Consider the following 25776-nt stretch of genomic DNA (forward strand, 5'->3'; position numbering starts at 1 on the left):
GCATCTGTAGTTCCAGTCTATATGGTCTTTATAGCTTATGGTCATAGAGGTTAAGAGTCTTTCCTGGAAGCGCCAGCAAAAGTTCTAGAAAAACACAGATTGGCCCAGCTGAGGTCATCCCTGAAATGATTTTTGTGTATAAAGGAATGTAATGCGATGGCCGAACTTCGTTTACAGTCCTGCCTCTAGACAGAGGGGTGATAGCACCACCCAAACTCAATGGACAAGCAGGATCAAAAGGAAGAGAATAGTGAATGGTTCTCTAAAGAAAGAATTTCTAAACAATAACCAATAGACATCAAAATATGGTAGAGAGATTTTTCCATTTATGTAAGCATGAAACAAGGAGGGCCTAGATGAGGATAGTGGGGTAAATATAAAGTAAAAGGAATAAATCAGAGGAACATTAATATATTTTCTTGTTGAAAGTTTGTCTTGTTAGGGAGTAAAATCAGTTGAACTTTTTAAAAAATAATTTAAAAAATTTTTAATTGTGGTAAAAACATAATTACTAACAGTGATAAAAATTGAGTGTTACCAATATTCATATTGTAAAAACAACTGAATTTTTAAAATTAGGAAATGAGTAAAATAATAGTGCTATCAAAAGATTTAAGAGATTGGAAAGGAAAATATTGGGACTCAGGAGAGGTGACAGTCATAACTACTGATTAAACAGGCTAGACCGTAGGTTTCAAGTCTTGGGAGCCAATAAAATAGTCTTGGGCAGGTGATTGACAAGGCAGGAATATAGCTAACAGTGAGGAGAAGTTCCTATACCCAGGCACCAGCTTCACTTGACACCAGCTTCAGGCTACAGACAGGTCTCAGTACATCATGGAATCAGTGTAACGAAGTGCAGTCTGTCTTTCCACCAAGAATAGGCTCTGTCTAGGCAGGTGAGGGCAGTTATGGTTACATTGTATGAGGCAGTGGCAGTCTTCTCCTGCTTTTGAGAAACTGAACTCAAATCAGGATGTCAGGAGCCGTTTGTATAACTGCGATACAGGACAAAGGCCAAGGGACAAAAAGCCTTTGCTATCTGATTGGTACCAGCAACAAAAGTGACTTCATATTGACCAGTCGGTTTGAGGTGTCTTACATGCTTCCCCTGCTTTAGCACAAAATTCCCACGGATGGGAAATTACAGGGCTTAGCATAAAGATAGGAGAATTTACGGGATTGATTACTAAGGACGTATTAAAGGCGATGTAGAACTCTGTGTAACAGAAGTGTAAGGACGTCCAAGAGGAGCATTGCTTTAACAGAAGTTCATGGTTGGAGTTCATTAAGTGGTTGGAGTTATAGAGGTAATCCTGGAAGTTTTTGTCATAGAGATAAAAGTGAAAATAATGGGATCTGTTCACTTCTCTATCCTTAGTGTCACTTTAATGAGCTACTACAAAATGGGAATGGATCGTCATTATTATCACTAAATATTTGAGTGTTCCATTATGTGTAATGCAAGATTCAGATTCCACTGGACAAGGCAGATGTTCATCCTCTGAAGAGGGCGGGAAATATATGCAATATTGCTTTGTATAAGCATTCTATTCCTTTATTTTTCTTGGATACTACCGTGAAAGACTTTTATGTGTTTTCGTAATATAGCAAGTTCCCAACAGACAAATTACTTGAATTCCTAAAGTTCCATTTAAGCAGCCTGTTTATATTCAACACACTTTTTCATGGAAACTATTTATAAATGGTAGCTCAGTTTCCAGAATAATTCACAATTCATCTGAATTGCTGCACATTAGCAAAAACACTTATTGGTTAGCAATGGAATCAAGAGAGATGCAATAAATCTACAGGTTTTTAGAAGGAGAGATGAAGGAGGAAAAAAGATGTCTATATACAGAGAAAGATGACAGAAAAAAATTGTCAGGTGGGTTTAACTCAGCTGAAATTTTTTCAAGTGGGTTTAATAAAAGGCAGGAAAAAAAGAGCCCGAATGATGCATTTAGCCTTCCTGAAGGGCAAGGAAGCAGATGCTTTTGGATTATTCCAGTCCCTTTGACAGCCAATAGGTGGTGGCATTGTCACACAACAGTTAGGTATTTCAGGGTGCAAAGCAAAAAGAGGATGTGAGAAGTGTAGGCAAAGTGGTTTAAACTGGGTTGTTAAAGGGAGGCAGAAAAAAAGGGGGGAAGGCCTGCGAACATGATTACATGTGGATGATGCTGACACGAGGTTTTGTAGCGCAGGAGGTGACTATACTAGTACACTTTCTTAAATGTCCATGTGAAAATTCGGTATAATTCAAAGCATACCTTTCCTCATCCATAACGTTTTCTTTGAGCTGTACTTTACTCAATTATAAAAATGAAGATTGCTGTGAGAATTAAACAAGGAAATAAAAATAAAAGTGTCTAATAAGTACCACATACATAATTGTTGCTCAATAACTATGATTCTGTTCATCTAAATGAGTCAGATAACATTGATTAATAAACTATATTAATATAATGTAATTGATACTTGGCTAAATTAGACTAAATTGTATGATCTCTGGACCCTGGAAGCTAAAGAAGTAACAAGAAGTAGGAAAAACAATATTACGCTTTATCATTTATTACTAAGATAAAGAATCTTTGAAGTCTAATTTCTTGATTCTTCTGTATGTATCCTAATACATATTTCATGTACGTAAGTATCCTAATACGTATTTCATGTATGTAAGTATCCTAATACGTATTTCATGTATGTAAGTATCCTAATACGTATTGCCAGTACACCCTTGAGTAGACATGGTTTTCACTTTTATGTGTGCAGTATTTTTGGAGAAACGTATCTTAAAGTAATATTACCATTTTACAAATCTTCACTATTCACGACTGTAGTCTTTATCTTTTTCAACGTCAATGGAAAATAAGGAATAAATAGGTAAAAATAGCGAGATAAATGGTCTTTGTTACAACTTTGATGAGCAAAATGGGACCAACCTTTCCCTTTCATGTTCCTACAGCCTTCCTTTTGGTGAAATCACAATTTATTACCATGTCTTTCTACCAGTAAACTGAAGTAGAGAACAAAGGTAAAATTCATGTCATCCAATTTTATTGGTTATTAGCCAGGGTAAAGTTTTGTCCTTAGGAAAGTTTAAACTAATGACTAAAATAATGAGACACTATCAATAAATTGTTCTTGCTGGAATTTTCTTTCCTGTCTTTCCTTTCACTGCTTGTGGTTGGCCTCAGGCTACCTCCATCTCTTTCCCTTCACAGGAGCCTCCACGTCTGAGGGATGAAGGAAATATTGAGGATGCCTCTCCCGTGAAGGCATGCTTCCTTGAAGACTTGTGAACTGAAGTGTTGTTTTCCCTCTTTACTATTCAGACTTCTTTGTCTTTTCATAAGGACTTCTTGCTCCTTAGCGAGAGAATGATTTCTCACTTAACTCATCCCGTCTAAATACTAGAAGCAAAGCCTTAAGTCAGGTTCCAGCCTTAAATCATAGCTTCACAATGTAAGTAGGCCTTGTGTCTTCTTGAGGTAGGGAACTGCAGGAAATATCCGACATTGTTTTACACCTGATTACTCAGAAGTTTGTCACAGATTCCTTACTTAACCATGTGAAAGATAAGGTAGAGAGAGAAGCAAAACATATGATGGTCTTACGGTTATTCACAAGATCTTGATTTTGTGTGGACCAGTATATGTTCATGGATGAGTTTTGCAGTCTCCGAAGTGCTTACTACTAGGTCTGAATCCAGTCATTTTTACGGTGCTGCTTAGAGTTCTAGGAATGTTAGGCCGTTGCCTCCAGGGAAGGGGAGGGTAGAAAAGGGGAGCATACTCTGGACCCTTGCCTCAACCCAAGAAGCTCTGCTTTGAGCAGTTTCATAAATTCAACCTCCATTGAAGATATTTCTAAAGAAGAGTTTGAAAATTATTGACTCCTCAACCTCTTACCAACTGAGCCCAATGTTTATACTCAGGAATCTGTTTCAAAAATACTAGTACAGTTCTTTTTAAGTTGATGAATATCACATTTCATTAGATGATTATGTGGTCTCTTTCTATATCAGAATAGATTTCTATTCATTAATGATAAGTACTGCCTGATGTAACTAAATTAGATAGATTAATGAAGGGTATTAGTAATTTCATGGATTAATAAATATATAGTTTTACAATTAAGACTAATGCACCACAAAATATGCTCTATTTATTTTCATTAAAGTATTCCTATTTAAAACTGTCATATATTCTGTGAATTAGTAACTGTAGCTAACATTGCAGTCCTTGACTCTTTTATGATCTTTAATAAATGACCCAAGTACAACTGGATTTCTATGAAACTTTGGATCTAGAAGTCAATCAAATAATTAGCCATATCTTCTACATTACAAATCTGAAAATAAAGTTTGGGCTAGGCCTAGCTTTACAAGTGGCATAATTTTATACTTCTCTGAAGTCTAGTAATATTTGCCACTGTTTTTATTAAAATTCTTCAGTTTCTTTATCTCTCTATTGACAGCCCCAGTGTTCAAGTTCGCCTCCCAAATTGAAAATTAAATACTTAATTATATTGGTTTAAACCACACTATGAGTGTGTGCTAATTTTGAGAGAAGAAAATATTATTCCTTTTTACATTAATGGTGTACCAGATTGGAATATGCTTGCTTTAGTTAGCAACTGTCACTGTAAAATGAAAACTTTTCAGTCAGTCATAAATTTGCTCATTGTAAATAGTCTTTTTAAAATCTGGAGTTTCTGTATATCTTAAAGCCTATTTAATTTAGCTAAAATAAATTTTCTCCCCCTTTTATTTCTTTCCGTTTTTATGTGTATTTAAGACACTTTAACTCACCTGCCATGATTCAGACGTAGTCATAGAAGAATCACTTAATGTTAGTTTCTTTATTATTTTGTTAAATGCCCAAATTGTCAATTATAAATATACTTTATCCATTGGAGATAATTTAGCTTTACAAAGTATTGCAGAATGTATTAGATGAATAAAGTACTTCCAAATACTGATTTCCTACACATCAATCAGCACCTGAAATGGCTGCTTCTCTATCAGCTCTTCAGAGTGAACACCTTGTTACATGAACTAAATAGTCATGAATCTATTATTTGAATTTTTCTTTTTAATGGTTACCTCCTTTTGAAGGTTGGGGGCAATTACAGCTGCACTAATTCTAAGGATCGAAGATTTTTGGCATTTTGGAAAATAAATGATTTTTCATATAACATTCAAGTCGTTTTTTTCTTTATTTTTGAAAACTATTTTAGATGTTTGATTTCCACAGTAGTGGAAAGGAAGTAAATGAAGTAAAATACTAGACATTTCTAAGACTTATGTGCTTGAGTTGGGAATACAATCAGAAAACCTATTTAACTTTTGACTATAAATCTTCTTAGATTAATGCAAAAGACTATTCAATACATATAATTTTTGGTTGAATAATATATTTTTAGAACTTAAAATTTTTGTTTGCATATAATAATACTGTGAAACTTTAAAAAAATAAACAGTAAATATGAGTTTATTATGCATGTGGAAAGCACAGACACAAATTTGCAGTAAGTTCGTCTTGTTTTTTTAAGTTGTAATAGTCTTCATATGTACTTTCAGACTTAAATTTTACAAATTTTATTTATGGCTTTTAAGAAATTAATGAAGTGAGGTTTAAACAAACAAAAAAATTGATGTGCTAGAAATGACCACAAAACTTTTACACTAATAAAGGAAATAGGTCCCTTGGAATTTTTCTGCTGTCTTCTGGATGTAGTTTAAGTCCTCTCAGCTTTTGGGTCCTAAAAGGCTAAACCATTTTATATAAGGTATTTCAGAATAACCAAACATTTCGATGTAATTTTGGATTTTCTAAAATGGAAGTAGCTGAGATTCCTTATGGGAAACCTGTAAATATGGGGAAGCTAATAGGATTTTAGGTAATCCATTGAACTAGTTGGCAGTCTTAAAAATTCTGAAAGTTTATCTGGAAAGCCTCTTTAATTGCTTAAAAAAAAAAAAAAAGTGTTACCTGCTGAGACCTGCTGAGATAGTCTTCCATGCCCACACAAATATATGTAGAATATGTCAAATTATACAGTCACATTTTCAAGAAGGAATGCCTCATTTGATCACTATGGGAAAATGGTAGCTTATGATAGTTATGAATAAAATGTTAGTTTTTAATTGGATATGTGTAATGATACCTTATGCAAACTTTGTAAATACCAATGTCAAAATCTTCAATGGAAAATGCTTATGGTTGGGAGTTAGAAAAATACAGATTCAAATGCTGGCTATTCTACTTTAATTAGTGATGTACATTTGGATAAGCTAGTCATCCTATGTGCCTCTTTAACTTCATCTGTAAAAGATTGTGTTGAACGTAAGAGACACTATATGGAAGGCATCTAAACGTTGCCTGGTACATAGCAGGCTCTTGCTACATCTGAGTAACTTCAGTCAAATTATGCTTTGTCATATGTGAAAGTAGCTTTCAGTGTAAGAATTCTTATTGATTTATTTTTAAATTTACAATGCTTCAGAATAACAAGGGTTGAAGTCCCCAAATCTATTATATGTAGTGTGGTTCTTGTCTTTCAGTAGCCCTCACTTTCACATATTATGCATTGACACTTCTAAGCCTCCTTTTAGATGCAAAATTCAGTCTTTTATACATCACCAGACAAACTGATTTAGAATTATCACTTGGCTGCACTGATTGCTGCCATGGGGATAAAGAGCCAGACATCAGTCAGAAAGGGTCTCACGTTGGCTGTACTACCTACTTCACCTTTGTCCTATCTAGCCAGGGGCTCCTGTCAGGCATTAAAGGCCTGAATCTGGCTTTTTTACAAGGGGGTAGCTATTGCAGAGCTGTGTCACCTTACTCAGGCCAACCTATCTTTCCACCCAAAGTCACCTCCAGATTTCATTCATTTCTTCTCGTGGTGCCCACCAGTGGTCTGGGCATAGACAGCTAGTTGAAAACTCTCACCAAGGATCTCATGTGCTTGTGGGCCGCAACCAATGTAGTCCTCCATCTTTGATCTGGTACTGGTGGAAGAAACTCTCCCCTCCACTGTGATGGGTGTCTTGTGAGCGCTGAAGCCCCTAAATGTAAGGATTAAAAGCTGCCCTAATATCTGCCTTGGCCTGTGTGGATGGATTAGGGAAGGAGCAGTGGCCCCAAGGATGGAGACATGCCTAAGTCTGCTATCTCATTCTTCAGGATCATTGGTGTCACCTATCTCAGACTGGCACCTGTCAAGGGTCTCAGGCACCTCCAGGGTGACTAAGACTCTAGGAAGGCAGTATTTGGAGGTACCAAAGTAGAAATTTTATAATTCCTAACCCCCCATCCTTTTAATATGTAAGTCTCGTTAACTTTCAAATGTGTAAGAACTCCCTGTATATAGAGGAAAGAGGAATTAACTAAAATAGCAACAGCCAATAGAAAAATGTCCAAGGACATGAACAGACAATTCACAGAAAAAGAAGCGCAAAGATTTAAAATGAAATGATGCCAACCTCGTTCACAAAAAGAAAAATTAAAATTACAGCAAGATACCATTTTTAATCTGCATATGGCAAAGTTCAAAGGGTAAGGACATTGGAATATGTGCTTTCATCCATTCTTTGTGAAAGTTAAATTGGTGTAGCTTTTATGAAGGTAATTTGGAAACAGCTATCCAAAGCACAAATGGACATTCCATTTGACCTAGCAATTCTACTTCTGGAAATTTAGTTCATGGATATATTTGTACTTACATGAAAAGACCTACATATAAGATTATTCATTGCATCATCCTTTCAAGAACAAAAGATGATTGAGAACAACCTAAATATTCATCAATAACGAATTGATTTAAAAAAATATGGTACACACATTCTATGTACTATTTCATGTTTATTAAAAATTACAACACATATCGCTTCTCGGCCTTTTGGCTAAGATCAAGTGTGAAAATTACAACACAGATCTTTTTATACTCGTGTAAACATCTCCAAGGTAGGTTGTTAAGGGGGAAAAGCAGGATGCAAAACAGTATGATTGGCATCTTAGTCTGCTCGGGCTGCTATAACAAATTTCTATAGGCTGGGGTGGCTCATTGCTTATAGTTCTGGATGCTGGGAAGTCCAAGACTAAGCTACTGGCAGATGTGATCTGGTGGGCTTGCTTTCTGGCTTGTAGGAGGCTGTCTTCTTGTATCCTCGTATGATGTAGAGCAGAGAGCTCTCCGGGGTCTCTTTTATGAGAGCACTAATCCCAGTCATGTGGGATCTGCCCTCCTGACCTGTTCACCTCCCAGAGGCCCTTTTCCTAATACCATCACACTGGGAGTTAGGATTTTACTATATGAATTTGGGGGACACAAACATGCAGTCCATAACAATTGGTATGTTAGCGTTTGTGTCCCCAAAGGAAAGTCTTCTTCCAGACACACTTGCTTATACATCTATAAGCTATCCCTAGGAGATTACTTCAAACATTGGCCATGGTGTGTGCCACCAGGCAGGATAACTGAATGGTCAAGAGACGGAAATGGGAGGGAGACTTCCACACTGGGCTTATATCACCTATTCAAAATTTAAAAATCTTAAAGGAAGTACCACACATTGACCATAGAATCTACATCCTAAAAATGAGGCTTAAAATACCAAAAAGTCTTAGTTCTTTGCCTCTCAACAAGACATACCCTAATTATTCTCTTGAAGAAACTTGATCTGAGAGTAGAAGACATCTGGGCTTTTCTACCAGTGGTGCTTGAGGTCTTTAGTGAACCCTTGTACTCTGGAAAGTAACTGCCGGCTTACTAAAGGGAATTCCCGAACACATTTTCCTCTCCCCAGTATTGCTTCATCTTTCTTCCAGAAAAGGGGGAGAGGGGCGGGGCAGCGGGACAGAGGACTTTTTCCCATGACGGATTTTTGTCTCTCAGAAGACTCCTTTGGTGACTAGGATGTGAAACACATCTCCTTACTTTACCTCTTTCTCTCCTGATCATGAAGCTCTGCCTTAATTTGTAAAACTTGCTTTTGCGTGGCATACCTGATACTTATCTCTTAACTGGTATAAATTTTTTTTTAGTATTTTTTTAACTTGCTTTATTGCCTATTCTTAAAGAGTCACGCTCTTTTATTTCTCTGTACATTTAAAACACAATTAAACAAAAGAAATGTTATTATACACACTTATTACAAGAGTTTCCTTCTTCCTCAGAATACAAGTGAACCTGTTTGGAAACTGAATATTAAGTCTTTTAAAGTTATGGAATAACAACATGAGAAACTTCATATTTTCTATGTAGTGGGAAGGGACAAATGTTTGATCTTATAAATATGTGTTATGTATATGTAAGCATTTGTGTATTTATAATCCATATATTGCCAAAATACTGAAAGGAAATACAATAAAAATAAATATGATTTTTGGGGGGGTGGTGAGGTTATAGATGGTTTTTTTTTTTTCTTTTTCTTTTCTGTGTGCATTTTCCAGATTTCCCTCAGTGTATGTTTATTAAAAGTTAAATGATTGTCAGGATTGTTATATTAAATGATTTAAGATGTGTTTTCTACCTTCTGAAAATATCCTAATGAAAGGCAATTGTTTTTCTTTTTTGGAGAGAAATAGTAGATTTTTAATCTTCTGGGAAATGGCAGTTACTCTTCTTATAAGCTTAGGCCTTGTATTTTACTATTAATATCTGGAATGTAGTATGTTTACAGATTTAACATTTGTAGATGTCTTAAAGTCTGGCAACATAGCCTAGTGGCTAACTGTGTAGGGCCAGGAGTCAGAAAACCTATGTTCAAATCCTCATTCCTGTTAGCTAGTGTGTGACATGCGGTAAATGTCTTAAGTTCTCTTAAGTCTCAGTCTCTTTATTTATAAAATGAAGTAGTACTAGCACCTCATAGAATTGTTAAGTTTAAATGAAATTACTCATATAGAGTGAAAACTTAGTTTAATGGCTGGCACATGTTAAACATGCCATGAATTTTAGCTTTTTTTTTTCTTCTGCTCACCCCTGGAATTCTAGGACCTCTGCCCTCTTCTTTCAAAACTAATACAAGACTGTTGTACATAACGTAGGATTTTATAAAATGAAGGGTAAACATAATCCAACTAAGACTTTAATATTCATATCTGATTACAAAGAGTTTATTCAGCCAGTTCCCATCCACAGGAATTTCTTACTGCTGTGTTGATTCCTGTGCCCCTGTATCACCATGTGTGTTGCTGGGTCTGTCTCTAGAGACCAATGTGGTTTCCAAAGTGAGGTCTGCATGATGACTTCTTGGAGTACAAAGACAAACCTGTTAAATTTTTAAGATATATATCTATTTTGTGTGTGTTTGGACACAAAATACAGCTAGTAGAGCAACTCAGTGATTTCATGGGTATTTTTTAGGGTAAAATAAAAATGAGTATTGAAGGAAAAAGCAAGCCAAATTAAATTAAAATGTTAAGGATATAATACTACATGGTGTGATTTGAGTGACTGAAGTTTACGTCTCCTCCTTCCCATATCTGTGTCCAGGCTTTCCTCCCACACTCTATCCCAGAAGCCCAGGACAACAGGTGAAATCTGTTTTGTACCTAAACCTGTCATCTACCCAATACCTGGGGATCACGCCTTTTGTTTTTTTATTCTTTTAACTAAATGGGTTCCATATTTTTCTTAACAAAGGGGTAAGACATCTGCTATCCTCCTAGGGCAATTAGTTCAATGGCAGCTAGCTTTAAAATGTTTTAAGTTTGGGAAATAATATTGTTACTTATTACAGTCTTTAAATCCATGTACCATTGACCATTATGATCTACCTGAATTCAAACTTTTATTTTGACTGTTTTAATTAAGTCTAATATTGTTTAATATTAAGTTAAACAACTATGCTTTGTTTTACTTAATACTCATTGAGTTCACCACTGTCAACTGTTTATTCTTGTGTTATTCTTATTAAACCTATACATATGTTAGCTTAAATTTTTTGTTATTTTTTAATGTAAATTAGATCCTAAAAATTTGACACTTGAACAGGTACTTAAATTTGCTATTTAGTAGATGCAATTATTTTTTTGCTGTGATAAGTAGGATTGTCTTTCCAACTGTTGTATAAAAGCATATTAGTATGAGTAAGTGTGCAGTTTATGCATAATTTCTTACTCAGTGGGAGGCATAAATTTCATTCCCAATTCATAAAAATTGTACAACTAGAATTTATTCTTTATTCCAAAGAATAGAGTCGTTTTAAAACTATTTGGGAGGCAGGACCCATATCTGATTACAAGGAGTTTATTTAATAAACGGACAGCCTTATTTTATATTTCTAAAGATGTGTACATTTTTGATGTCATCTATTTGTAAACAAATGGTTTTTTTTCTAGCTATTATCAAGGAATTAAACTGATGAATTTTTTTGTCTTTTCATATACATACACATAGATTTTTATTTTTTTAAATTTTTATTTTATTTATTTTATTTTATTATTATTTTTTTATTTTTAAAAATCTTAGGATACCTTAAATGAAGTGTACAGATCTGATGGTAAAATAAAAAGTTAATTTTTGTGTCACAGACATAGTGATATACTTGTAAAATACATGCATTTAGTGGTACTAGTGTGAATGGTAGAGCCCTCTATCCTCTCCCCCTGTGCTTTTATTGATGTACATTTAAAAGCTTATAGAACACACACATACTTTGAGAAGCCCATTTATTAGCATTTTGCATTTTATACAGTAGTTTTCCTTTCTATACTTGCTATTGCTAAAAAGACATACTTACATTCAGGTATTTAGATAAAGACTGTATGCAGGTATTTTGACTCTTTCAAACATTTTGAAAATTGCCATGTAAACTACTGTAGTTAATGCTAAATTTATGGTAACTCTTGTTATTATGACATGTGTGTTACATGGATATGAATAGCATTATAATAAAAATACATGTACATATATTGAGCCTCTGCTATGAGAATAATGCAGCTGTCATTGTTATAGGGTCCTTTTACCCTGACCCTCGTCCCTACACCTTAGAGACTCTACTACTGATCCCTCCCCATACTGTAAATTTATTGGATAAGATAAACAAAAGGTAATGAACACCTCTTTATAAAACTTGGGGAACATCTGTGTTAGAATGAAATGAGCCTGATGAAGTGAGATCATAATGAAATGCAGAGATTCCCTGAGCCCACACTTCAGAGTTATCAGCCATTACTGGCTTGTCCACAAAATCTCAGCCTTTCACTTACTAAGCAGGGGAAATAAAACTTAGGCGCTCCTTGTCCACTCAGTGTCCTCAGGCTACCAAAGGGTACCAAAGGCTACCCTTTGGTAGCCTGAGGACACCTGCATAGTCACGCCCAGGAGGAGTTTCCTTGTCTGCAATTGAAGGAATTTGTAGTTAGTACAATTTTAGGTAGTGTAAGAGAGACATTTGCAGGCAGCAAGGTCAGTGTCTTCAGTTACGTCACCCATTCTATTTAGCACAGGCCTACGAGTGGATAGAGAAAGTAGTGTTTTGTAAGGCCTGTTTCCTCCATGACTGATCATTGTTGAGCCATGTTCCACCCCCTCAGCATTACTTAGCAGTGTCTTCTCTGTTTCAGTTCACGTTCCCTGGTGTAGGCAGGAACAATTGTTAACTATTAGGAGAGTAGAAAGCATACATAGTTTCCCCAGGCTCAAGGTTTAATGAAAAAGGAACATGAAATGAAAAATATTTGGAAACCACCATTTTGACAAACCTACTTTGAAAGGTATAATCAAGACTTTCTGAGACAGAAGAAGATACCACATATTTTTGTGCCTCCCCTATGACCTTAAAATTTACACACTAATCAATTTTTTTTATTATTGAAAAATATAAACAACAGACACTCTCATCCCGCGCCGACCCCTTCCCTCCTTTTCTTTACTTCTCTCTGCTTTCGTGTTTCCTGCATTCGTACTATCCCGCTCCAGAGGTTGATCTCACTCCTGAAGCACCATACCCGAAACTCACCAGTTTTTGTCTCTCTCTGTTTAGATACCCTTGAGCGGTACTCACTCAGATGGGCCACAGAACCCAATCCATGACTTGGTTCCCTTGGGTTCACCAGTGTACTTTGGGGACAGGTTGGCAGCAGAGTCTTGTGGTTCATTACAGACCTAATAGAGGCCATGACTATCAATTCCCTCGGGCAGTAGCACCTCTAATATATGTACTTGCAGAGTTTGAGTGGAATACTCTGTCAATTACGCAAATGTTTTTTTATTGGCTATTAGTGCCCTACAGATTAATTGGTTCCTCTTTTTCTGTATGCAGAATCTAGATTTATTCTACCAAAATTAATTTTGCATCCTGTGGTAGAAAATTAACATCTTTGCAGTAGTTTAGAAATTGCTTTATTCTAACATACATAATTTTAAAATGGAATCTACTGTTTTTCCTGTGAATTCTTTTACATGAGGAGGTGTGCAATATCCAAAGAGAAAATATTACTTGTAATAATTACTGTGTCGTGGGTTCATTTATACATGTAATATTCACTTTTGTCTTATAGGACAGATTATTCGAGAGAGAAGAATTGTAGAAGCAGCAAATAAAAGAGAAGTGGACTATGAAGTAGGGAATATCCCAACAGAATGGGAAGGTAAGTTTCTGCTTTTAGTAATATGTTTTTGAAGGCCAATTGTTTAACTGTATACCCAATCAATAAGAGCACATATAATTACATGTTTATTCTTTTTGCAAAAACTTTTACAGTCTGAATCCATGAAACGTTTTTTCCAACATTGCATTTCTTAGAAAGTTGTGAAGGTGCCACATTTTAGTAAAGGAACACCTGTGTAGTGAAAAGAGCTATTAAACATTAGCAGAGCTGGGACTTGGGCAAACGAAACTCCAAAGATAGAAAATTGAAGGAGGCACTCACTGTCATGTACTGACCCACTCACTGTCATGTACTGTTGCACTTGCCAACCCCGGGGTTGGAGTCCTGTTTCTGGCACTTACTACCCACATGAACTTGGGAAAGTAACTCAGACTTCTCAGTCTTACTTTTATCTTTTCTAAATTGTGGATAATGGATAATACTTGCTGTAGATACCATTTAAAGTATCTTTTCAACTTACAATGACCCTGTCAGCTGACCCTCTGTTTCGAGAAGGATGGACACTTGATCCCTATCAAACTTTGGAATTAAGGAAAAAGATCAAAGAGAGAAAACAGTAACAGTCAGTCTCTCAGTATGTCAGGAACAGTGACATTTGAACTTGGTAGCTTGTGGGTGGCTATCTTCAATCCACTCTCTAAGCTTTGTTGCAGAAAAAAGCTGATCTACTAAGAAGAAAACAGAAACTAGTCTGCCAAGAGAAGTATATAATAAGACAGAGCCTATGTCCCAGGTTTCCAGCAGCTTTCCAGTTCCCAGTTCCATTTCTTTCTCAATGAAGTTCAGCTGCAAGTCTGCCTTTGAGTTCTGAGTACCACCCGATATCCTTGTTATAAAATTTTCCTTTTTCCTTACCAGTTCTTAGCCTAGGGCCTGACACATAGGGAGGCACCTAGTAAGTGCTCAGTAAATATATGTTGAATATATGAAGTCTATCTCTAGTTAGCTTTTGTTATTTGCAACTAAACGAACCTTAAGTAAAATACCAATACTTATGTTAAATATCACTTAACACTTATCATGTGTTTACCTATACACCTGGTATTATGCCATTGCTTTTACAATCATTATATTGTTTAATCATCACAACAATCCTATGTAGTAGACACTGTAATTATATCCATTTAATAAATAGGGAACCTAAAGTTTGAAATGAATAGATAAATTGCCTGTGTTATAGAGCTACATAAGCAGTAGACCCACTGCTTCGTGATGGGTGTAGCATGATACTTTACATATGGTAGCTATAGGTGTTAAGTTACTTTCATGCCAACATGTCAGTGTAAATATTTTCCATTTCTTTTTATTAAGTATGAAAATACTAGAACTATGAAAAACGAACATAAAAGTGGGTAGATACCAGAGACTTTTTGAAGAAGTACAGAACATAAAACTGGCAACTTCTAGGAGGAGTAATTGAGCTTTCTTATTTTAACAGACTTTCCAATGTTATAAGCTACATTTGCAATTCTCAAATAATGTTTGTGCCTTCCTATAATGAGCCTGTTTCATCATTTTTTCCAGTAATAGCATAAAATTAAAATGTTTAGAAATAAATTAAGTTATAAATAAACAAATAGGTAATAACTTGTTTTTTTAGCCTTTGAGACTTTGAATTAGAATGAAGTTCTAATGCTTTTTATGGCTCTGTCCTGATCTAGTAATTCAGCATAACTATCCCATGAGGCATATCCTTAAAACAAGTGTATCAACCAAACACTGAAACTAAAATTAGTTTTATAGTGTTACACATCAATTTAATGTAAAAAAAAAAAACACAACAACAAAAAAAACTGTACTGTGAGAAAGTAAATTAAAATGTAAGTAAACGCACAAAACACTCTATACAGGAAAGGAAAGAGAAAAAATACTTTTAAGTTAAATAGTGTTAACACCAAATGAATCTGAAGTATTTTCAGGTCCAGATAAATATATTTGTCAATTATTAGTAGCAGAGTATAGGAACCCACAAGCTACGTATCCTGCTACAATGTGTATTAGACAGTTTACTCTTTACATTCATTTGTTTAGTAAACATCTTTGAGAATCTCTGCGTTCATGGAGTTTCCATTCTGGAGTGGGAGTGTGGAGGCAGAAAAATAGTAAACCAGATAAACAACAGTATAGTGTGTTAATGGCCACAGAAAATAAAGCAAAGAAAGGGAATAGAGAGTGTTGGAGAGGGTTTTGCAGTTTTAAAAAGTGTAAAGAAACGGCGTTGCTGAGAAGATGACTTTTGAATAAAGGCAGAAGAAGAAGCTTGCCAGGCAAGTAAGTAGCAGACGAGCATTCCTGGAGAGCAGGTGCAAAAGCCCTGAGGCAGGAGCATGCTCAGGCGTTTAAGGAACGCAAGGAAGCCAGTGTGACTGGAAAAGAGCCAGAGGGAAAGTAATAGATAAGGTTAGGAAGGTGACTGGATGCCCAGTCTTGTAGGGCCTTCCTCGTAGGCGGTTTGAAAGGTGTAGTCATATGCTCTGACTTGTGTTTAACAGGGTCACTCTGGCTGCTACAATGCAGAGAGCCTGAAGGTGACGTAAGCAACATAGAAGTAGGAGGCTTTTGTAATAATTCAAGCGAGGGATAATTGTGATGGACCAAAGTAACAGTGGGCATGAAAAGAAGGAGTTGCATTCTGGGTCTGTTGTAAAAGTAGAGCCAATGGGATTTGCTGACAGGTTGGATGTGGAATGTGAGAGTAAGAGAACAGTCTGTGATGACTCTTAAGCTTTTGGGCCTCACCTGGAAAAAACAGTAGTACTGGTGACTGAGAGGGGAAACACTGTGGGAGGAGCAAGTTTGGGGGAAATTAGATTAGTTTTGGCAACGTTAAGTTTGAGATGCCTATTAGACATCCAAGTACAGATATTAAGTTGTATATAAGCCCAAGAATTTAATGGAAAAGTTTGGTTTGCAGATAAAATTTAGGAGTTAATAGGAAATAAATAGTATTTAAGGCTGGAGACTAGATGAGATCACAAAGGGAATGAGTGTAAATAGAAAATAAGAAGTTCAGAGACTGAACCCCTTAGGCTACTCGAAGGTTTAGAGACATGAAGACAAAAAAAGGAGCCGCCAGAAAAGTAGGAGAAAAAAAGAAAAGTGTCCTATGCTGGAAGCCAAATGTTAAGGAGGAAGAAGTGATCGACCATTTCAAGTGAGGACTGAGAATTAACTCTTTGGTTTAAGAACAGAGAAGTCAGTGATCCTGACAAAAATAGTTCTGTAGAGTGTTAGGAACAAAAGCCTGATAGAAAAAAGAATGGCAAGAAAGAATTTGGAAAGAATGAGTATAGACAGTGCTTATGAGGAGTTTATCTGTAAAAGGAAAGTATTAAGGCAGTACCTGGAGAGGAAAGAGGAGTCAAGGCAGGAGAAGTAACCCAACTTTGTAATGGTGATGGGAAATATCAAGTCAGAAGGAAGCATTAATGACGCAGGAGAAAGAAAGTTCTTGAGAAGCAGGATGGGACAGGCTCTGGTACACACGTGGAAGATCTGGCCTTTCGCAAGAGCGTGGAAAACTCAGCAGTAGCAATAGCAGAAAAGTAGAGCATATGGACGTGGATGCAGGTAAATGGGTAGATGTGGTAGTGAGAACTTGTGTCAATTCCCTTTTGATTCCTCCAAATGAAGCACAGAGAAGTTAAAGAATTTCCTAAGTACAGACAGCAGCGGTTGCCAAGATTTGACCCCATATTATCTGTCACCAAAGTCTTCACTCCTGATATTAGAGTATATTGCCCACCTCAACCACCCAGCTAATTCCTGCTTATACTTCAAGTTTTAGAGTAGACACTGATTCCGTTAGAAATCTTCTCTGACCCCACCCCTCATCCCCTAGTACGAAGTGGAATGTTCCTTATTTTGTTTTTCATTTCACTTTATGCCTTCCCTAAGAGTAACACTTAACACACTATGAAATATTCCCTCTTTGCTTATCTACCTCCTCTGCCTGGACTTAAAGATTCTTTAGGATAGGGTTTTTACCTTGTTCATCATTGTGGCCTCAAGGCCTAGCTCAACAATTAATGTAAAACAAATGTAAGCTCAATCAATATTTGTTGATGAATGCATTTTAAATTGAAAGTACATAAGGAAGAGACATTTTAGAGACTTTGCTGACTTGCTGGAAATAGTCCATTTTAAAAAGAAATACATGGAACAGCACACCAGAGCAACTGGTTCCAAACATATAGAACATGCAGACAGAGGTTCAGCTGTGGGAGATAGTTTAGTACTAGCTACTGAACAATATTATAGTTTCAGGGACCCTTGTAAGTTTAATCCATGGTGTGATATATTGTTCTTATATAGAACCACTGAAAAGCTGTGTGTCTATAATTCGGATGACGTTTATCTTCCATTTCTGTTCCCTTTTTCTTGATTTTGGTAACCTTAAGTTCATTTGCTGTTAACAGTAATAAACATTATTGATGCAAACCCTAAAATACTTGCAAAGTAGCATATAGAGGGAAAAGACAGAAGCCCTCATCCAGTATTTCTTTTTAATGGAGATGTAATCTTTCCTTATCACACATACTCATAAAAAGGTAGGAGTAAAGCTATAGAATAAAGTCAGGTAAAAATTACTTTTTAGATCTACTTTTCAGACCACACCTGGCTATCATTAACAAATTAATAATGAACATCTCAGTATAAAATGCACTTTTAATTAGTGAACATGTTTTTCTCAGGCTGCAAGAACTACTACCCCCCAAGAATTTTCAAGGTAAACTTCATGAAATAATGGACAAAGTATGATGTTATCCTTATCCCAGCATCAGAAGATCTTGGTTATATGTTCAGGTCCTTCAATGGCCATTTACTGTCTTGGTCATTTTGGGCATACCAATTTACCTCTCCGATTTTCTTCTGTAAAATTAAAAGGCTGGGTTCAATATCCTTAAGGTTCCATCTGTCTCTAGTGTTCTATGATTATATAACTCTGGAGTATCTAATCAACCAGAGCCTCTGGACCTGCTGTTCAACCAACTTGCTTGGCTGGGAAGTATCAAGTTGATGGTGGTCTCCTTCGTCAGATAATAGGATAGCAACATATGTTAGTTATTTACTGCTGCATAACAAATTCCCCCAAAAGTTAGAGAGAGGCCTAAAACAGCAAACATTGATTATCTCATAGTTTCTGTGGCTCAGGAATCTAGGGTGGCTTAGTTGGATATTCTGGATCAGGGTCTCTCCAAGGCTGCAGTCACGGTATTGGCCTGGCTGCAGCCATCTGAGGGCTTTTCTCAGGGATCAGCCACTTTCAAGCTCATTCACATGACTGTTGTCAGGCCATCGCAGATCTCCTTCCAAGCTCACTCACACGACAATTGCCTGGTTTCAGGTCCTTCGTGGTTACTTAACTGAAGGTCTCTGTTCCTTGATGACTGTAAGCTTTGTAAATCTTCTCGTATTCCTTCTTCAACATTCTGTAAGAGTTTACATAGAGTTGATATTACTTCTTTAAATATTTGATAGAGTTCACCAGTGAAGTCATCTGGGCCTGGAGTTTTTAACTACAAATTCAATTTCTTTATTATATCTAGAATATTCAGGTTATCTATTTCTTCTTGAGTGACTTTTGTTTGGTAGCTTGTGTTTTTCAAAGAATTTGTCCATTTCATCTAAGTTTCCAAACTTTTTGGCATAAAACCAACCATAATATCCCCTTATTATCTATTATCTTCTTAATATCTTTAGAGTCTGTAGTGATGTTACCTCTCTCATACCTAGTTGTTATGGCTGAATTGTATCTCCCAAATTCTATATTGAAATCTTAACTCCTAATACGTCAGACAGTATTTGGAGATAGGTCTTGTAAGAGGGAATTAAGTTACAATTAGGTCATTAGGATGGAACTTAATCCAATATAACTGGCATCCTTATTAGAAGAGGAGACGAGGACACAGACATGTACAGAAGGAAGACCATGTAAATACACAGAGAAAATACTGTTATCTAACAGCTGAGAAGAGAAGCCTCAGAAGAAACCAACCTGCCCAACACCTTGATCTCAGACTTCTAGTTTCCAGATTTGCAAAACAAATGAATTTCTATTGATTAAGCCACTCTATCTGTGGTGCTTTTATGGCAGCTCAAGTAAACTAATACATTAGTGTTGAGTATTGTTTATGATTCAGTTTTATTTCTGTTTGTAGGTTATTAGCTATATCTCTTTTTTTGTTGTTGTTATTTTAGTGGTTAGATTTTCCAGACTACATCTTCAACAGATCAGTCTTTATGTGATTATTCCACTTCATACAGAGTATAAGAATCTTATAAAAGTATACCACCCTATTTCCCTTCCAATATTTGTTATTATTGTCATATGTTTTAGTTCTAAACATGTTACAAACTACACACTACATTGTTATTTTTATTTAAATAGTGAACCAGCATTTAGAGAGATTTAATTAGAAAAATATGACATATTTATCCATATTACAACCATTTATAATGCTCTTCATTCCTTTTTGTAGAGCCAGATTTCCACGTGGAGTCTTTTTCCATTAGTCTATAAGACTTCCTTTAACATCTGTTTAAATGTGAGTCTGCCGGTGTTGAACTCTTTCAGTTTTTATATGTCTGAAATATATTTTGAAAGATATTTCTCTGGATATAGTATTCTACGTTGAAAGTTTTTTGTTCTTTTTTTTCTTTCAGTAGTTTATAGATATTCTGCCTTACACAGTTTCTGCTGACAAATCTGTTGTCATGCTTATCTTTATCCTTCTGTATGTAATATATATTTTCTTCTTTGGCTGTTTTAAAGTTTTTCTTTTTGTTAACTGGCTTTGAGCAATTTGATATGATGTAGTCTCTCGTGCTTAGAGTTTCTTGAGCTTCTTATTAGGCCTGTGGATTTATATTCTCCATCAAATTTAGAAAAATTCTGTGCCATCATTTCTTCAAACTTTTTTCCTGTGTTCTTTTCTGTCCTCTCTTCTGGGGACTCCATTCACAATTTTAGGCTGCTTGAAGTTGTGTTACAGCTCACAGATGCCCTGTTCATGTGTGGAGACTTCTTTCTCTTTTGGGTTTCATTTTGTATAGTTTCTCTTGCTTTATCTTCAAGTTCATTAATCTTTCCTTTTACAATGTCAAATTCCTATAAATCCTCTAGATTCCTATTAATCTAGAGTATTGCTCATTTTAGACATTGTAGTTTGATAGGGGTCTATTTTATATCTCCCAGGTCTCTGCTTAAAATGTTTTATCTTTCCTCTAGCTTTTTTGAACATACAGAGTGCAATTACAACTTTTAATGTTCTTGTCTGCTAATTCTATCATCTGTGTCTATTTTCAATTGGTTTTAGTTAGTTGATTCTTTCCTCCTCAATATGGAAAGTATTTTCCTGCTTCTTTGTTTTCTCGGCTATCAAACATTTTGAATTTTTGCTTAGTTGGATGCTGGATATTTTATATATTCTTGAGCTTTGTTCTGAGACACAGTTAAGTTACTTGGAAACAGTTTGATCCTTTCAGGACTTGCTTTTAAGATTTGTTAGGTGGGACTAGAGCAGAGTTTAATCTAAGACTAATAATTCTGCACTGTTGATACAAGTAACCAATTATGCAATTAAATACATCCCATCACCTTTGCCATATTTTCATAGTTAGAAGTAAGTCACAGGTTCTGCCTTCACTCAAAAGGAAGCGATCATACAAAGGCCTGAACACCAAGAGGTGGGGGTTGTGGAGGCTACCGTAAGAGTCTGTCCACTGCACACGGTACTATGAATGAGCTTAAGAACATAGTGTTGAGTAAAATAAGCGACAGTACATACTCTCAGATTCCATTTATATGAAATCATAGATAAGGCAAAATGAATCAGTAGTGACTGACAGTATATCACTCATTGGGGGCTATGGGTGGGTGTTTGTATATAGTCAGACACCAGGGATCTTTTGTGGGTGATGGAAATGTTCTATATACTGATTGTGGTGCTGGTCATAAGATAGTACACATTTGTCGGAACTCAGGGAATTGCATACTTAAACGGTCTCACTGTTTTGTATATAAGTTATATCTCAATAAAGTTGATTAAGGAAAAAGAACAGTAATAGCTGTGAGCATCACAAAATTTGTAACTTAAATGTGGCAACTAAATCCAATAATATCCTTAAGATATACTTAGGGGTCAGTAATCAGACAATGACTTATTTCATAATAAATCATTTGAAGAATTTTCATAATTAAAAAAATGTGGAGTTTTTATTTTTATAGTTCTTTATGATGTGTCAACACTCAACTGGCAAAAATCATTTTTTAAAAGACAAGTAATAACAAGTGTTGGAGAGGCTGTGGAGAAAAAGGAACCCTTATACACTGTTGGTGGGAATGCAGACTGGTGCAGCCGTTATGGAAGGCAGTGTGGAGGATCCTCAAAAAATTACGAGTAGAATTACTATATGACCCGGCAATCCCTCTCCTGGCTATCTACCCAAAAAAATCTGAAAACATTTATCCGTAAAGACATACGCTCCAATGTTCATTGCAGCTTTATTTAAGGTGGCCAAGACATGGAAACAACCAAAATGTCCTTCGATAGATGAATGGATAAAGAAGTTGTGGTATATATACACAGTGGAATACTATTCAGCGGTAAGAAAAGATGAAATAGGACCATTTGTGACAACATGGATGGATCTTGAGATTATAATGCTAAGCAAAATAAGTCAGACAGAAAAAGCAGAGAACCATATGATTTCACTGATATGTGGTATATAAAACTGAAAACAACAAAAGAACAAGACAAACAAATGAAGAAACAAAAACTCTAGACAATAGTTTAGTGGTTACCAGAGGGTAAGGGTGGTGGGGGGTGGGAGATGAGGGTAAGGGGGATCAAATATATGGTTATGGAAGGAGAACTGACTCTGGGTGGTGAACTCACAATGTGATATATAGATGATGTATTACAGAATTGTACACCTGAAATCTATGTAACTTTACTAATAGTTGTCACCCCAATAAACTTGAATTGAAAAATAAAAAATAAAAATAAATAAAGCAATTATACCATACACACACAAAAAAAAAGATGAGGCTTTATTACAATGTCATCTTTTTCTTAAGTGAAGTAAACAACACATATTTCTAAGATAATAACTTTTGGATGTAGACTGTTGAGAACCTTTCTACAATTTTAGTTCTGAATGGTCACCTACTGAATATGGTGATAAATGTCTCATTTACCTTAACTCCTGTTGGCAATGCTTCTAAAAGTATATTAGCTCTTTTCAGTGCCTATGGAGATTTGAAGACTGTACTCGTGTGCTTTATGAAGTATTTTTCTGCCTGCTTCTTCTAGTCTCTTTTAGTGATTAATAGGAACTTTAATTTGCACGTTCACTTTTACACTCATTATAGTATGTTATGTTCCAATAAGAGTATTAAAGTTCAATGAAAATCTCATGCATGCTGATGAGAATGCAAATGAACATTGATGAAAGAATGCTAGGATCTTAAGGCATAAACTGTCCAGTTATCTTACTAAATTCTATTCAAACAATGGTTACATTTTAATGAAGACGGATACAGACCCCACCATACAGATATAATTAGCAATGGCAAAATAATTATATAATTTATAATTGGATAGAGGTTCAGTGCCAGATTTTTCTGAGGTAAAAAAAAAAAAAAGAAATGATTTGATGTTAATGCTTATTTTTATTCCTCCCTCCTCCTAAACTTCGCCACCCTTCAGCAGGACATTTCCTTTGTTGTATGTAGTGAATGGAAAACTAGGGATGATTGTATAAGTGAGTGATCACATAGAAAATTTCCAGTTGTAACCTTTATTGGATACATAACAAAAAATAGGCATCAAACATCATCTCATGAAGACATTTCAAGTATCTGGTTATTGTAGAATTATAAATATACAAATTAATTTGAGCAATTACATTTATGTATTTTTTTAAACAAAAATCTTTCTTCCTTCAGGCTTTAAAGCAAAGCTAAAGGAAGCCCTTATATCTTTCCTTAGAGAATAGTGTCCCATGAGAGTGAATAGTCTAGGTGGTGCTTAATACATTATCTGTGTTATGTTACATTCTTACAGCTATAAATGAATTTCATGAACTTATACAAAACCAGTAAGATTTAGAAAACACATATCAGAGTTTCTTCAACCTATTAATCTACCTTGGGATTTAAAAAATTATTTGGATTCTATTGAAGTATTTTTCTTTCTCCAACCTTACAAAAAACCTTAAATTTTGTTTCTTAGGCTCGTCAATAAGACAAGTTGTTGTTTTGAGTTGTTTTCCTCATGGTGATAGTAAGTGTGCATTGTCCCGTTATACTTTTTTAGCATGATCTACTGCCAACAGTATGTGTTCATAGACTCTAGAGTACATGGTAATCATTTGTAAAAAGTGTAATAGTTAATACTAATTTTTATTTTAGGTAATATGAAAGTGTTTTTGAATCAAGATATACAGTTGTTGCTAATACGTCATGGTAGCCCTAGCACAGGTGTTGGCAAATGTCTCCTTTAAAGGCCTAGATGGTAAATATTTTAGGCTTTGTAGGCCATACAGTCTGTTACAACTACTCGATTCTGCTGTTGTAGCACAAAAGCAGCCATAGACAATATGTAAACATATGTGTGGCTGTGTTCCAATAAAACCTTATTTTTGGACACTGAAGTTTGAATTGGTTTAACTATTCTTTTCAACCATTTGAAAATGTGAAAACAAGCTGTTGGCTGAATTTGGCTTGCAAGCTGTAGTTTACCAATCCCTGCCCTACCAGTTGATTTTTCTGAATTAATTTTCTAATCTAGATTACAACCAAAGAATTACTGCCTAAAACCTTTTAGAGTTATATGGCGCACGTTGAATTATTTTAAAAGAAGCCTCTTTCCTAGAAAAAATTCCTATAAGTGTAGATAAGTAACTTTTATTTTGACCATAAAGAGGCCGTTGAAAAATTCCATAAACCACCTCTTTCCTTGATTGCACAGAGGAATCTTGCTTGACTAAGCTGGATTTTCTACTATAGGTCAAAATCCCATTAAAATGATTAAATACGCACTGTTTCAAAGCATTTAGGTGCTAGAAAAATAAATCTCCTATGGATACATAGACAACCTTACAGCCCAACAAAGAATATAAAACCTGTGCAAGTTGTTGCTAGACATGGACCAAATCAGGGGTAGAAGTTCAGAAACAGGAGTAGAGAAGGCAAAACACTGGGACTATATTAAAAATAGGTGTCTGGCATCAGTGCAAGAGAGAACGGAGCAGGGAGAAAGAACTAATTCCAGGCCAACAGTTGAATGTTGCTATTTCTGCCCCCACAACCATTCAGTACTGGGCTTGTTATGAAGTCAGGTACTTGAATGATGGAAGGCAGGCTAGTGGAGCTGGTCGGAAGAAAAGGTAGCTGGTGAACCAACAGAGCTAAGATTTTAGAGCCAGTTCACGAGAGATTGATTCCCAGTCTGTTACTCTAGTTAAGTGAGTTTAGGCAAGTTGCTTAATCTTTCTGAACCTCAGTTCTCAGTCTGTAAAATGGTGTCAATAATTGTTATTTCCTTACATGTAGTTAGGGTCACCACCCATTTCTCTTCCTGGTTGAGTGTTCTTTACTTTTTGTTTACTAAAGTTCGGGAGACTGCTTAGTAGAGAGCATGGATGGTTTTTGGAGCTAGAGACAAGTTCAGATCTGATTTCAAATCCCACCATTACCACTTAATGCATAAATTTAGGAAAGTTACTTAATTTCTCTATAAAACAAGGATACCCCACAATTTTGTAATAAAGGTTGAATCAACTAAAGTGATAAAATAGTGGTTTTCTACTTTCTAAAGACCATATCTCCTACAATATATTTTCTCACAGTTTCCTATATATCCTCATAGGCCAAACTGATATTATTGATTTTGCTTTTTTCAGTTTGTTATTAAAAATACGTTTTTTGAATAATAGGGATAATAGTAGTAAACAACAGACTTGCATGCTTACTGTATGCCGGACTCTGAGCTAAGAATTTATATATACATATATAAATTTATATACAGTGTATAGGCATAATTTCGTGTTACTTTACTAACAACCCTAAAATATAGATACGATTATAATTTATATTATACACATGGGAAATCTGATGCCTAGAAAATTAAATAAC

At 35.5% G+C, this 25776-nt stretch overlaps 1 protein-coding gene across 1 annotated transcript in view; it reads left to right on the top strand.

The window, feature by feature from the left end:
* NDUFAF2 (NADH:ubiquinone oxidoreductase complex assembly factor 2) overlaps positions 1 to 25776 on the top strand; it is a 122492-nt gene that overhangs the window by 66905 nt on the left and 29811 nt on the right. The window contains 1 exon segment of the mRNA XM_033109885.1: positions 13524 to 13613. Coding sequence (XP_032965776.1) covers positions 13524 to 13613 — 90 coding nt within the window.

This window comes from Rhinolophus ferrumequinum, chromosome 7, assembly GCF_004115265.2.
Source record: "Rhinolophus ferrumequinum isolate MPI-CBG mRhiFer1 chromosome 7, mRhiFer1_v1.p, whole genome shotgun sequence".
In the NCBI taxonomy this organism is placed as follows: domain Eukaryota; kingdom Metazoa; phylum Chordata; class Mammalia; order Chiroptera; family Rhinolophidae; genus Rhinolophus; species Rhinolophus ferrumequinum.